The sequence below is a fragment of the Cydia splendana genome, chromosome 5, assembly GCF_910591565.1.
Source record: "Cydia splendana chromosome 5, ilCydSple1.2, whole genome shotgun sequence".
In the NCBI taxonomy this organism is placed as follows: domain Eukaryota; kingdom Metazoa; phylum Arthropoda; class Insecta; order Lepidoptera; family Tortricidae; genus Cydia; species Cydia splendana.
The window spans coordinates 22102463-22117896 of NC_085964.1; the positions used below are offsets into that span (position 1 = coordinate 22102463).

The 15434-nt window shown below is 38.6% G+C and overlaps 1 protein-coding gene across 1 annotated transcript in view; it reads left to right on the forward strand.

The window, feature by feature from the left end:
- The first annotated feature begins 98 nt into the window (after positions 1 to 98).
- LOC134790908 (SUN domain-containing ossification factor) overlaps positions 99 to 15434 on the forward strand; it is an 81994-nt gene continuing 66658 nt past the window's right edge. Inside the window, exons 1-2 of the mRNA XM_063761903.1 lie at positions 99 to 397; positions 476 to 688. Coding sequence (XP_063617973.1) covers positions 339 to 397; positions 476 to 688 — 272 coding nt within the window. The 5' untranslated portion in view covers positions 99 to 338. The remainder of the gene's footprint in view (positions 398 to 475; positions 689 to 15434) is intronic.

The window sequence follows — 15434 nt, forward strand, 5'->3', positions numbered from 1 at the left end:
TACAACCAATGACAGAAATTTGATTTCCTAAATTTGACACTTGAATGAACTATTCAGAAAAAAAAGTAACTGTCATTACTGTCAAAATTATTCGATTGCAGTAAAATTGGTTGAACAAATGTTCGTCCCCATTTTATTTCGTTGGAACGTACCTTGCCGCGGCAGCTGGTCCTTATATTGTTATTGAAATCCGTAGAATGTGTGAAATCTATTATTAAAAGTGTGTGTCTCGTGTGAACCTCTGTTAGTGCAATACAGTGTTAAAATTTGTAACGATGGCTAAGTGAGAATATTTCGCACAAAATGAACTGGACCCTGGATTTCTCACTGATATTAAGATGAAGGGCGGCTTGTGTGTTATTTACACGTCGCTGCTGACAATTTCAGTGCTGTCGAGGTAATTTTTGGATTGATTTTCGGTGCTTGCGTAACATAATATGTAATTTCGTTGTTACCTTGGATTTTTTGTTCTCAGTTGCGCGTTGTTTATGCTGGTGGTGTCGGAAGGTCACCTGGGGGATGAGGGGAGCGTGGACCTCTCTGGGCTGCACAACGTCAGTCAGCAGCGCAGTGCTGTAAGTGAAGAGGACCAGGCTCCAGACCCTGGGCCGCAGGATGAGGCACCAGCTGAGAACTTGGAGATGCTGATCGCTGATTCGTTGTCCCTGAATTCGGTGACAACAGACGGGTAAGTGCTTTTTCTAAGTTACAGTAACTATGAAAGTGAGAGTGGAATGTAGTTCATAATTAATCAACTTACAGTGAACAAAATAAAGTTGTATATATAATTTAAGAATGAATATCTACATACATTTTAATTATTCCTTTTTGTAACAAATGTTACTGATACAAAATGTATGGCCATATTTTATTATTATTACACAATGCAATTAATTAAATTTGCACTAAAAATCTTGAAATTCCAAAAAGCATATGACTAATTAAATTGCAGTAAGTACAATAAATGAAATACATTTAACTTCATACTCTACTACTATAGTATGTGTCTGTGGAATTTGTACAAATATGGTTTATACCTAATGATTCATTGATGCACAGGAAATACCCACCTTGGCATATTAATGATGTATTACTTAATGATAATAATGTTTATTGGCATATTTTTACCGTGTTTGTAAAAAGGAGGATTTTGTTAAATAATATAATGAAGTGTAGGTATAGTTAGAATTTTTTTGAGATAGCCGAATTATAGGAAGCCTAAGTAATATTAGGACTTCAAAATTTTAATTATATGTAGTGTAATATAAATAGTTTCTCAACAAAGCACTTTATGTTGAAAGATAGACAATTAGTGTCAGTTTCAGGGCCATATGAACGACAGCATTACTCAATTAGACGAATTCTTTTATTTTCAGTGTTTGAAAGAAGTATAGGTAAACTTATTTTCGTTTAGAATTCTTGTGATATAATGTGTAATACTTAATTTCTATCAGCGCGATTCGGGAAATGAATTAGAGATTTACTAGATATGAAATAGTAAAGATATGTGACGTTCCACGGCAAAAGGTACCTTATGGCGGCCGCAATAATATTGGAGCGGCGTTAATAATAGCGTTAGCGCCAACCGACATAAGGTACCTTTTGCCGTGGAACGTCACATATCTTTGCTATTTCATATCTGGTGAATCTCTAATTCATTTCCCGAATCGCGCCGTATATCTGAAACTAGAGTGTAAACCAATTCCTCAATTTTTCATTCATTTCTTTGTCTTCAAGCAATGATCAAACACTCACAACAACACATACAATGAGGAGAATCTTTTCAAAAGGGCTTATTTCTCTTCTCTATGGACACCATATAAAAAAAAGCCCTCTTGAAAAGCCACTCCTCAAATATATCTATGTTTATATAATGTTACATCCGTAACTAGGACAACCTGGCCCCAATTTCACCACGGTGACAGGTGCGACAATTGTAAAATCACTGTTGCTGACGTCACAGGCATCAATGGGCTACGATTACCACTTACCATCGGGCGGGCCGTATTCCTGTTTGCCACCATCATTCTTCTAAATCTTGACAATTGTCATAAACTTAGCAAGAGAAATATCTGTTTTTTCCGATATAATAAACTTTTTTTTAATAATACAATGACGGTGGCAAACAGGGATACGGCCCGCCCGATGGTAAGCGGTAACCGTAGCCCATGGAGGCCTGTGACGTCAGCAACAGTGATGTTTTACAATTGTCGCACCTGTCACCGTGGTGAAAGATTGGGGCCTGACTGTAGAGTTGTTATTATGTCAAACCTCACTAACTTTGAGTTTCAAAGACATTAGCAGATTGCAGACTATAAAGTTATGAGCAACTGCAAAGAAATTTAATATTGAAAATTCTTAATATATATTTTTTAATAACGCAGAACAGTGAACAAATGCCATATTCACGAGAATCCTCATAATTATCATATCACAAACCTTTTCGATAAACGTTTTACTATTGTATGTAAATGCATAATGTTTGTTAGAATATTTATACACTTTTCTTATTGTTCTCACGACCTTGAACTGACCGAAACCGAGCGCATTTTCACAATGGTTGCAAAACCTTTGTCAGAAGTCAACTCCATTATATATAATATACCTATTTATAGTCAGTTCTAATCACTATCAAATTCAATGGTCGAACGGATATCCCGTGAGTTGCGAAAATAGTGATACCTACGGAATAGGTAGCAAATGACAATCACATCGCTTACAGTCTTATCAAAAGTCTATGTCGCATGTGTCCGCTTTCGCTTTCACTCTTTCACTCTCTCCTACGAAAATTGGAATTCTCAGAGAAGAGTAATCTCGAGTGAAAGAGATGCTATTCTTTCACTCGACATGCTGCTGCAAGCTCTACCGCCTCTCATAACCCGCGGTTTACATTCGCGTGCGAGCCACGAGACGCGAGTGTAAGCGTTGGGCTCGTCTCGCGGCTCGGTTCGCTGGCTCGCGTGGAGGAGCGGTTTTTTGGGCACGAGTCAAACGGGCTCGCGATGGGCTCTTGCTGTTTACATTCGTGTTCGGCTGTCATTCTGTTACAAACCTCATACCGTGCCGTTTGTAAAATCGATTAGCTCGACGAGCTTACGAGCTGTGGCCGAGACACGAGGCGAGAGTGTAATCATTAGCTCGACGAGCTTACGAGCTGTGGCCGAGCCACGAGGCGAGAGTGTAATCATTAGCTCGACGAGCTTACGAGCTCGAGGCGAACACGAGACGAGCCGCGAGCCGAGCCACGAGCCGCGAATTTAAATAAACTATAAGGATTTGTATATTATATATTACAATACAATGCGCACGTGCACGTCTACGCATACGCAACCGGTGTGCACAGGCCTTAAGACCGTCTCATCTTAAAATCATGTCTCGGCACTCTCATAGTTATCCCGATTGCGTCCGCGCTGTGGCTTCTAAGCCCTTTCTAACTTTTTCTCCTCCATTTCGCACGTGCATCGGCTTCCTCTTATGATTTTGTAACACCATTGCCACCCTTGTAATCCCCCGCAACGTCAAACCAGTTACAAGGTATTCCTCTTAGACCGGGCCAGGCTTAGGCGGCATAGGCAGACATTACTTACCTATACGTTACCTACGTAACTCGCTGCTTTACCCCTGTCACGATATCTTTCTTCTTCTTCTTCTTCCTCGGTCCCTCATTGCTGAGGATCGCGACCATGTATGCTACGTCTCCACAGTGTGCGATCATAGGCCATATGGGTCACGCACTGCATGTTGCCGCCAACCACCCTCTTCACAACATCAGACCATCTCGTGGGTGCTTTTCCTCGCGCTCGCTTGCCCTCTATTTGGCCCAAGATAATCTGCCTTTCTAGGTCGTGCTTTTTAGACCGCATGATATGACCAAAGAAGCTGAGCGCGCGTTCTTGACATTTTGTAGAGAGCCGTGTGGTGATCTTCAGCTCCTCTAGGATAGACTTATTGGTTCTCATAGCCGTCCAGGGTATGCGTAGGAGCTTTCGCCAACACCACATCTCAAAAGCGTCGATTTTTGCCCTGTCGCGACTTTTCAAGCTCCATGTCTCGGCACCGTAAACGAAGATCGAGAATACCAGAGATTGGGTCAAGCGCACCTTGGTTGAACGACGAATACTTCTGTTCCTCCATATCTTGTCGAGGTTCGCCATTGCACTTTTTGCCATGCCAGATCTACGGCGTATTTCGCCAGTGCAGCCACCGTCACAGGTTATCAGCGACCCGAGATACACAAACTCACTCACTTTGTCATATTTACTGAGTGCATCGGTGATGGGAAGTAGATTAGCTCGGTCAACCACCATTACTTTCGTTTTGGAATGGTTAATCTTAAGACCAAGCCTAGTACTCTCAACCTCAATTTTCTTCAGAAGAGTTGCCATCTCCTCTTCGCTCGATGCCACTATCGTCGTATCGTCTGCGTATCTCAGATTGCTGACCCTGTGTCCACCCACTACGATACCGCCTTTCCAGCCGTCCAATGACTTCCTCATAATATGTTCGCCGTACAAATTAAAAAGTTTCGGCGACAGAATGCAGCCTTGACGAACGCCTCGTTCTGCATGGAAATTATTTGACTGTTCACTTTCCAGTTTCACGAAGCTCGAACCATCGAGGTACAAATTCTGCACCAAAAAAGTAAGGTGTTCAGGCACGCCCATCTCGATCATCACATCTAACATCGTACTCCACTGGACGCAGTCAAACGCCTTAGCGTAATCAATGAAGCACAATACCAGTGGCTTGTTAAACTCACGACATTTCTCAATGAGAAGTCGGACGTTCAGGATTTGCTCGCGAGTTCCCTTACCAGCCACAAAACCGGATTGTTCGCTCGGTATCTGGTGATCAACGAAGGAAGAAAGCCTAGCGTTTATAATGCGAAGGAGTATCTTGCTTGCATGCGACATCTTTATGTGTGTCTATATATCTTTATGTGTGTCTTAAGGGGCCCACAGATTACCAGTTCGCCGGACGATATCGGCCTGTTAGTTAAACGCAAAAGATGACAGTTCCGAACAATTGGCAGGCTGATATCGTCTGGCGAACTGGTAATCTGTGGGCCCCTTTAGATTTTATAATATTAAATCTAAGACAAAAAAAAATATCTTCGGTTAACGCGATAGTTACGAAATAAAACTATCGTAACGGGATTATATCGCGGATTGTGTCGCGTTGACCGCGAACGCTGTAAAGGGTTCGAAACGTCGGGATGAAGTATGAATTCAATATTACGCGATATATTCCTTTTCAATAGTTTTATTCCTAAGACAAAAATGTAATATCACGTGTTTGGCGCCACGCCACTGGTTCAATCTAACTAGCAACAGGTATTTTAACCGTCTTCAAAAATCGAATGTTATTCAACCCACTTATACGTCCAGTTATTCGGTGGGCGTAGTTTGACGTCACGCGTATCGTTTTGACGAGCCATGTGATCTTTTGACTGATTTGCGTCGACCTATATTGCCGCAATACCAATTGGCAACTGAGATCATAATGCTATCTCCTTTACCCTTGTTAAGACCAACCAAGAGTGAAAGTGATGGCATTAAGACCTGACTCGCCACTTAGTTTTGCGGCAAGTATAGTGCGTTTTGTTACCTTGTCGCTCTCATTAGTGAAACATGCGAGACTAAATTAGTGCGGGTACGCAATTTTATTGGTACGACATAGTTGTAATGGTCTATTAAGTGGACATATTGAGACTAATTCATTGTGAATATGCAGTCTTGTTATTGGGACGCATTTTTAAGAGTCACACGTACCTAGCGGACGCCATACAGTCGAAGCTAGGCTCTTATTACCAAGCTTTTATTTATCTTGCCATGTTAGTATGTTTGTTAATTAGTGTGGGTCAAATCTTGGAAGCTAAATTTTACCCACTTACTGATTTCCGATTGAGCTGAAAAATTGCATACATGTCATTTGTGTAAGTCGGGTGATTAATTGACAATGCAATATTATGGTACTATCGAACCATGAACATTCAAGTAACATGTGTCTATGTCTGGTACTAGATTCCTTCTTCGTTGCTAGAAATTGTAATAGGTACAAAGAAATTCGAGCGAGTAGAAGTTTTAAATAAAACTTCTACTCGTCCTATTTTTCTTTGTATGACAACTTTTAACAAAATGCCACACGTTTCATGTTATTTCAGCTTGTCGTTTTAATATGTGACGTTCCATGGGAAAAGGTACCTTATAACGGCTGGCGCTTACGTCGCATAGCACCGCAATAATATTAGAGCGGCGTTAATAATACCGTAAGCGCCAACCGCCATACGGTACCTTTACCCCTGGGACGTAAAAGTGACATTGGTTGCCCGAAATGCGCTGCAAAAGAGAACTAGTTGATATTTAAACTATAACGTATCTAGAATGGATCTAGTACGTGTCGTCTCTTGTGAATATCTTGAAGTTCGAATACGGCAGTCTATTTGGCGGCGGGCTCGTGTGGCACAGTGATTTGTTATGTGACTAGTCTATTAAGTTGGTTAGCTGTCTAGACTAGGCTAGTAGGTTGTTTGTCAGACGATACTGTTTGGCATCTAGCCATAATTGCCAACTTCGAGTATAAAATTCACGCTTCCAATGTTTTATAGGCAATAAACAGGGCGGACATTGTGGCAGTTTTGGCCCCCTTTTCCGCCATACATTTTTGTTTATTTTCAAGTGTAGAATCATATTAGAAACATTAAACTCCGTCCTATCTAGTTGTTGGATCAAGGAAAAAGTATCAACACGACTAAGTAGACCAGTACGGTTACCATCAGTTTGTCACTGACATAAACGCCCTCGAGAACGTAATTTACTTTCTATACATCCCGTTTGCACTAATATGCGAGTGCGAGCGAGATGTATAGAAAGTAAATTACGTTCTCGACGGCGTTTACGTAAGTGACAAACTGATGGTAACCGTACAGAAAGTGACAAACGTCTCCGTAATCGTCGTCGTAATATATATACTTATTCAACATATTAGTACGATTATCGTCCGATTAAGTACTGCGTAAAAAGAATTGCGTTGCGTATACAGTTTCTTTAGCATGACAGATTTATTCACAAAATTCAACTTTACTTGTACTGGGGCATTCCAGGATACTGTCGAGTTTGCGACGCTATTTTTTCAATACCTAGGTACTTCTGATAAAGCTAAGAAACCGATATTTGGCATGATAACGTTTAACTTAGCTTTAAATTGTCCCCGACATTGTAGATCTACTTCAATTTATAATGTACCTACTTCCTTTAATCTACAACTTTAACTAAAATCCGATACATGCATCAGCGCATCTTTCATATACATTTAAATTGTCCCCGACATTGTAGATCTTTTTGTGGAATGGCTATGGAATGGGTATGTACCTACTTCCTTTAGGCCGGAGCCCCACTGCTGCGCACGCTACATCCACGGCCCACGTTTTAATACAAACCGTGGGCAAGCCCGCGAAATTTTGTATAGGAACGTGGGTCGTGTACAACTGTACATAGCGTGCGCCGCAGTGGGGCTCCGGACTTAATCTACAACTTTATCTACTATCCGATACATGAATCAGCGCATCTTTGATATACAATGTCAGCAAAGTGCCAAGCCTCCACGAGTTGTGATACTTCTGATGTAAGATAACACTTCTATTGCGCACTATTAACACTTCTATCCATTGTGCGTTTGCTTTGATATGAATCGGTTGTACCGACCTGTAGGCGTACGACTCTTTAGTTAAATTGCCGAAAGAAAGTTCAAGTACAAAATCAGTCGAAACTCTGAAAGGGACTAGGAAACAGTGGTAGCACCCCTAGAGACTTTTGTTCAGGACTCTGAAATCTATAACATATCAAAATCTCAAGATATTTAACTGAAACCACATTTTCCATACTTTAGGTCCGGGGTTTATTGTAACTTCGAGCGAGGTCCGTAACTAGTATGAGCATTATGAGATTTATGAGCAAGTGCGTAGTTTATGCATGTGGAAAAATATTTGGATACCTACGTACTCTTATAGGCCCTGCCCTGTCACGTTTTCAACGAGGTGTGATTTTTATACCTTATCTGTCGACAAATGCGGATAAGTAAAATACCCAGTTCTTCTTGAACCAAATCTTGGTTCTTGAAAACACAACTTAGCCATAAAGTGCAGAGAAAAAAAAAAACCGGGCAAGTGCGAGTCGGACTCGCGCACGAAGGGTTCCGTACCATAATGCAAAAAAAAAAACTAAAAAAAAGCAAAAAAAAAACGGTCACCCATCCAAGTACTGACCACTCCCGACGTTGCTTAACTTTGGTCAAAAATCACGTTTGTTGTATGGGAGCCCCATTTAAATCTTTATTTTATTCTGTTTTTAGTATTTGTTGTTATAGCGGCAACAGAAATACATCATCTGTGAAAATTTCAACTATCACGGTTCGTGAGATACAGCCTGGTGACAGACGGACGGACGGACGGACGGATCTTTCCCACCAATCTATACAGAACAATGTAAATTCAAACTCTAATTAAAATGAGACTAAAACTCTCATCCGGCCATCACAAAAACCTACTAAATAAACTAATAAAAAATAACTTTCATTCTCAGTGGTATTCAGAATGACTATAGGTGACACATGAATTGATCATTAAAGAACCTTATTGCAACCTGATAAGGTTTATCTATAGTGACAATAGTGACTAAAATGTATTGTCGTAAAGACGTTGGCGACCGCTATTTAATGAGATTATCGCGTTGGTATAAATGTAATAGTTTTTATGAATTTACGTCAATTGTATTTATATTCGGCGGCGGCAGATCTTAGCATTCTTAGCTAGGCTCTTGTTAATTGTGCTACTTATGTAAAAAACTGTATAGGTATATTTTTAATGGCTGTTAAAATTAAATAATCTTTATTTTAAGCAAATAGTGACCATTAAAACTAAATAATACACATTATGCCTGCATTATGATGCGACCCAGCTAACAAGAATCTTAAGGGCCGATACAGACGGACTGCAACCCGACTGCAATTTGTATGGGAACTGCACGCCGACTGCACGCCTACTGCAACGTTGGCGTGCAGTTCCCAAGTTGCAGTCGGGTTGCCCTGAACTCTAATTGATTAGATACAAGTTCAAATGTACGAGTAGAATGGCAACTGTTTGACACTTATTACGATTCGATCGTGTACATGCGAACGATTTCGACAGTCTTAGTGACCAGTCAATGGCCACAGAGAATAAAGAGCTATAATAGCCTTGAATACCGATTTTTTGCGCGTACTGTTTCGCTACCCAGCGACATGTTAAGGGGCCTCTCGATATCGTTTAATTTGAACATTAATTTTTTAGAACTGTTCCGAACTGCAAATAACCTCATTGTACAGTCGCCATCAGATATATCGGAGCGGCCAAGGTGTTCACAATATCTGAACACGCGCTCTAACGCCCTGACAATAGAGGCATGTTCCGATATTTGTGAGCACCTTGGCCGCTCCGATATATCTGATGGCGACTGTATTGTAGTTTTTTTTAAACATTGCATGTTTAAAACGTCTCGTGTTTGAAACTATTTTTAGTATTATTTTGATTCAGATCTGTATAAGCAGGTGTGGCTCACTCCGCGATTTCGTCGCCTCGCTACAATTATATGCGGCCCACGCCAATTTTGGTGTCTAGCAGTCACTGGTACGGAACACGGAACGGACGCCTGCTCGCGCTTGCGCCACCTGGCGGTCATATCTGTCGTAATAGACGCGTTTTGTTAGAGAGTGAACCTTCTGTACCTATATAGTACTATCACAGAATAAATAATAGTACTAGCACAGAATAAATAATAGTACTAGGTACAGAAGACTCACTCTCTAACAAAACGCGTCTGTTACGATCAGGACAGATATGGCCGCTATACTCGTATAGGTGGCGACAACGCCACGCGCGGCTTATGGCTAGCCACCAAAATTGGTGTGGAACGGATGTACTTTTAGCTACCTGTAGCAAAGCGACGAAATCGCGGAGTGAGCCACGCCTGGTACTATTATTTATTCTGTGGTAACGGATGCCCCCTTAACAGTTGAAAAGCGAATTACTCCAGCCGATAGAAATGGAAAGTGTAGTTAAAAATACTTGCCGCTCAAACGGCAGTGTAATAACTCTCGGTTAACTGATACACTCGTTCATTTGTGATATAATCTGTAGTAATCATTGTTATGATGAATGGTTAAATTATAAATACAGTCCGAAACGACCACAACTTTGGTTGTGGGCGCGGGAAGACTGACCGATTAGACATACAGATTGGTGACATATTTACGGGCATTTTCAGTTAAAAAGTGTAACATTTAGGTAGGTAGTTTTTTTTTCGATTAAACTACCAACATTTGGGTTCTTTTTACTCAGAATAACGAGGACTATAGATTTAAAAACGGAAACGGAAGCTTCTGAAAAAAAAATGTCAGTTTTGTAACCCATTTTGCACATACATTTTATATGGACCGTCACAAAACTGACATCCAAAATTTGTATGAAACACTGGGGACACTTTTTCGGTGTCTTTCAATAGTCCTCGTGATTCTGAGTCGTAATAACCCAACAGTTGTTAGTTTTTCGAAAAAAAGTAAATGGTAGGTACACTTTTTTTCTGAAAAGTGTAACAGCAGCCCTTGGGCATAGGACGGATACGCCATACTACGGGAATCGTGGTATTCGTGGTGACAGGCTATCTTCTTCTTTGTCCTCACACTCTTGTCAGAGTGGTCGTGGTCGTCATATCAGAGCCGGTGGCAAGCTTCACAATCCGTCGCCTTCTTCCCGTACTGTAGCCCTTCTTGTACATTCATGTCAGTGGTCCATTGAGTGCATTTTTGACTAGGTCTGACCAACGCATTGGTGACCTACCGCGCCTTGTGCCTTCGACTTGTGACAGGCTGTATGCCTTCATAAAACAGTAGTTTTCTCCTGGTACAGACGGTTAGTCTGACTGACCCTAGCAAAATGTACGAGACCGAATTATGCATTCGCAGTTTGCTTTGGCATCGGCGTTGACACTGAACAAAATGCAATTGTGGCGTTTCCAAAATAACTTGTTATTCCTGTCCCCGTATTCTGCGATTACAAACGCAGGCCAACCAGTGAAAGTCTGAGCTGTAGATCATTAACGACCATAGATTAGATTTAGATTTAGATTTATTTATTTCATAATATGAAATTACAATATAAATTATTTTACACTAATCTATACGAATTTATATTATGATCGTCAAGTAGGAAAATAAGAATTGATTATAATTATACAAATGTCAAGCAATAAGTACACAATTTAAAAACCATTATAACTATTATAAGCAATCAATTAATTAACTAAATTTTTTAACAATGTCAAATAATATAAAATGTAAAAACAATGTCAATACAGTAAGCATGGATATGTCATAATGATCGTCAAATTAAAATAAAAATGAAATATAGGTCAAAGAAAAATTAATTACATTCAGTTTATTGTGTTACATGTCATTTCCATATATTCATTTACAGAATATAATGGATTATCCAATAAAAAGAGTCTCAATTGGCGTTCAAATGTTTCGTCAGATGGTTCAGTTCGCAATTTTGCAGGTAGACGTTCATAGTACGTTGGTCCAATCACCCTCGGATTTTTGACTGAAAGTGCCATGCGACGCGGCACTGTGCGTAGTCTACCCGTGGATCGGATATAAACGGAGATCAATTTTAATGCTGGTTCTTCAAGATCGTATGCGAATGCTCGGTCGATTGGAAGAATCGTCGCAAGCGCAATGACAGGTGTGGTCGCACGTGGATACGTCATTAATAATGGCGTCTGGAAATTTGGCAGTGTCTAGTGTGCGTTTTTCATCAGTAAATATTACACTTTACATTAATTTGTTGCACCTGGATAACACACCTTGGGAATCGAATTACCTTGTCATATTTTATTGAATCAACAAGGAACTACGAGCTGGAACTGGCAGAACATTGGCAAAGACCAATACTCCAGCTGTTTGGTATTTATTACAATATTTACTTATAGGTTTTATTATTTCTTGCGGATGATTTTATAGCTTTTGCGAATTTGGATCAATGATGTATGTGGCATGTAGGCTGCGCCTGAATAGATTAACTTAAATCACTTAAGTGACAGATAAATAAACAATTTTTAAGGCATTGTAACTGAGCGAATCAAACCATTTCTTGTTGTAATTCAGTCATTATTAGCCTATTAGCATTTTGTTAGAAGAAATGTTGCACCACATTCTACTAATATGCCTATTTGCTAAGTAGATGGCCAAATATGGTAGCACCACAAAAACGCATAGTTGATTAATTTAAACACCAAGCCAAGGGTTTTAAGCGTGACCCAGGAAAATGTATTTCATCCAACTGTATTGAGCTTGGCAAACGCTATAACTAACACACCAAATTTAAAATCTCGTGAAACATACTTGACGATCATAATATAGATTAATGTAAAATAATATATATTGTAATTTCATATTAGGGGTCATCCATTAATTACGTCACACGTTTAGGGGGAGGGAGGGGGCAAGAAAATGTGACATATTGTGACATGGGGGAGGGGGGAGACACAAACTTTGTGACGTCACTTTAACTTCATCAGTAACCGAATTTTTTTTTTTAATTATTTCATTCGCTGTACATTTAAATAACAAGTTTTTAAAACGATATAGCTAGTTTGTTAGTGCACGACACCTTGCACTTTGTGACTATGCGCTGAAACTTGGCACAGTTGATTCTTAGCTGGTCATGAGCAGATACAGACCGGGAGACCTCGAGAGCCACGTCTCATTTAGTGGGGGGGAGGGGGGGAAGTTCGACGCCGCCGCGCTTCACTTGGAGCAACATTTCTCTAAAACTGTACCTATTAGGGCATGTGATATATCATTTTCGGTTAAATTAAGGATGAGGAATTTTTTTTTGGAACCAAAACAATGCACTTTCTAACAAAAAAAAACATAAAGTAGAAAAGACAAAAAAACGTATCTTGGATTTTTTCATAATTACCAATTTTTTTTTAAGTGTAGTAGGAATCTGAAAACAAAAAATATAGTTGTAAAGCTACACTTATTACGTTTAAAAAAATATATAGTTTATTATACAAAACTGTTGATAAATGGGAGATAAAAAATAATATTAAGCGTGGGCCAGAGTGATCTCAATACAAAATATTATGAATGTGGGAAAGTTACTTATAATTTGTTCTACAATCGTTTATTTTTTAGTTTTTCGTAAATAACCCGTAAACGGTAGCCCACAGCAAAAAAATATCTTTTACGTAAATAATCTGTTTCAGATTTCTTATAAAATAAGTGCTCCTTTTTTTCGCTAAGGTCAATATAAAAAAAAATATTGAAGGGAGAAAATAAATACTAAGGTCCTCTTTTTTAGTCATTCGTAAATAACTCGTAAAGGATGTCCAATAGCAAAAAATATTTTAACACAAGATAATTAGCATAAAATTTTCTACAAAAAAGGTTATTCAAACTTTTTCGCTAGGATCAATATTTAAAAAGGGGACCTTAGAATTTATTTTCTCTCTTTAATATCGTTTTTTATATTGATCCTAGCGAAAAAGTTCGAATGACCTTTTTTGTAGGAAATTTTATGTAAATTATTCATGTACTAAAAATTTTTTTGCTATTGGCCTTCGTTTACGAGTTATTTACGAATGACTAAAAAAGGGGACCTAAGTATTTATTTTCTCCCTTCAATATTTTTTTTAATATTGATGGTACCGAAAAACAGTAGTACTTATTTTATAAGAAATCTGAAACAGATTATTTACGTAAAAGATATTTTTTTGCTGTGGGCTACCGTTTACGAGTTATTTACGAAAAAACAAGAAAAATAAACGATTGTAGAACAAATTATAAGTAACTTTCCCACATTCATATTATTTTGTATTGAGATCACTCTGACCCACGCTTAATATTATTTTTTATCTCCCATTTATCAACAGTTTTGTATATTAAACTATATATTTTCTTAAACGTAATAAGTGTAGCTTTACGACTGTATTTTTTGATTTCAGATTCCTGCTACACCATTAAAAAAAATTGGTAATTATGAAAAAATCAAAAATACGTTTTTTAGTCTTTTCTACTTTATGCTTTTTTTTTGTTAGAAAGTGCATTGTTTTTGTTCCGAAACTAGATTCCTCATCCTTAATTTATCCGAAAATGATATATTACATTCCTTAATAGGTATAGTTTTAGAGAAATGTTGCTCCAAGTGAAGCGCGGCAGCATCGAACTTTCCCCCTCCCCCCTCACTAAATGAGAGGTGGCTCTCGACGGCTCCCGATCTGTATCTGCTCAAGACCAGCTAAGAATCAACTGTACCAAGTTTCAGCGCATAGTCTCAAAGTGCAAGGTCCCCATACAACGGTGTGCAGTAACAAAGCAGCTAATAATCGTTTTTATTCTTTTAATTTTCTTTCCTAAGCAGTTTTGGGTTATAAAATTACTAATATTTATATCGTCAAAAATATTTTGATAAAATATTATTAATACTTAGGTACTTTCTTAATTCGATTTGGCGATTTCGTAGAAAAAATGTGACGTCACACTAGGGGGGAGGGGTTTGCCAAATGTGACCAAATGTGACAAGGGGGGGGGGGGGGCAGGGGTCAAAAAACCTAGAAATTCGTGTGACGTAATTAATGGATGACCCCTTATGAAATAAATAAATCTAAATCTATAGTTCGTTTTTTTTAGCATTAGAAATAAAATAAGATAAACAATCTTGATGTGTCTTTTAATTGTAAAACACATTTTAAAAATAAGTTACGGCAAATATGTAACAATTATGAATCTAATATGATCATTTTATATTCTTCTGCTTTCATAAATAATAGTAACTGATTTTTAAAAAGCGTTTTTCAATTAAAAGACATGTCAAGATCGCTTACCTTCTTTCAACTTCTTTCTAATGCTAAAAAAACGAACTATAAATCATATTGATGAAAATGTCAAGTTTGGTTGATTGAAGCAAAAACGATTGACTTTTGAACAGGTGTCCGTTCACACCAAATTATTAATTTTCTGGTAATTAACTAACAATCTACCAGTGATCTGACGAGACCATCGTGTCAGCGTAGCGCTCTATATCTAAAATACGATATAGTATACTCGGAATATTACTTTGGTACTCGTTAGAAATAAACTTCCTCTTATATGTGAGATGTATATAAAAAACTATAATGCTAGTATTTTTTTTCTTCCTCCAAATGTATTTTCTCATCTTGTTACTTTACAATCCTCATGTACTGATTCATCAACTTCTGACCAACTTCATTTAAATTAGAGACCTTTATATTAAAACGAGTGCTACGACGTGTGACTTTAAAAACCGGCCAAGTGCGAGTCGGACTCGCAAACGAAGGGTTCCGTACCATTATCTATAAAAACGGTCACCCATCCAAGTA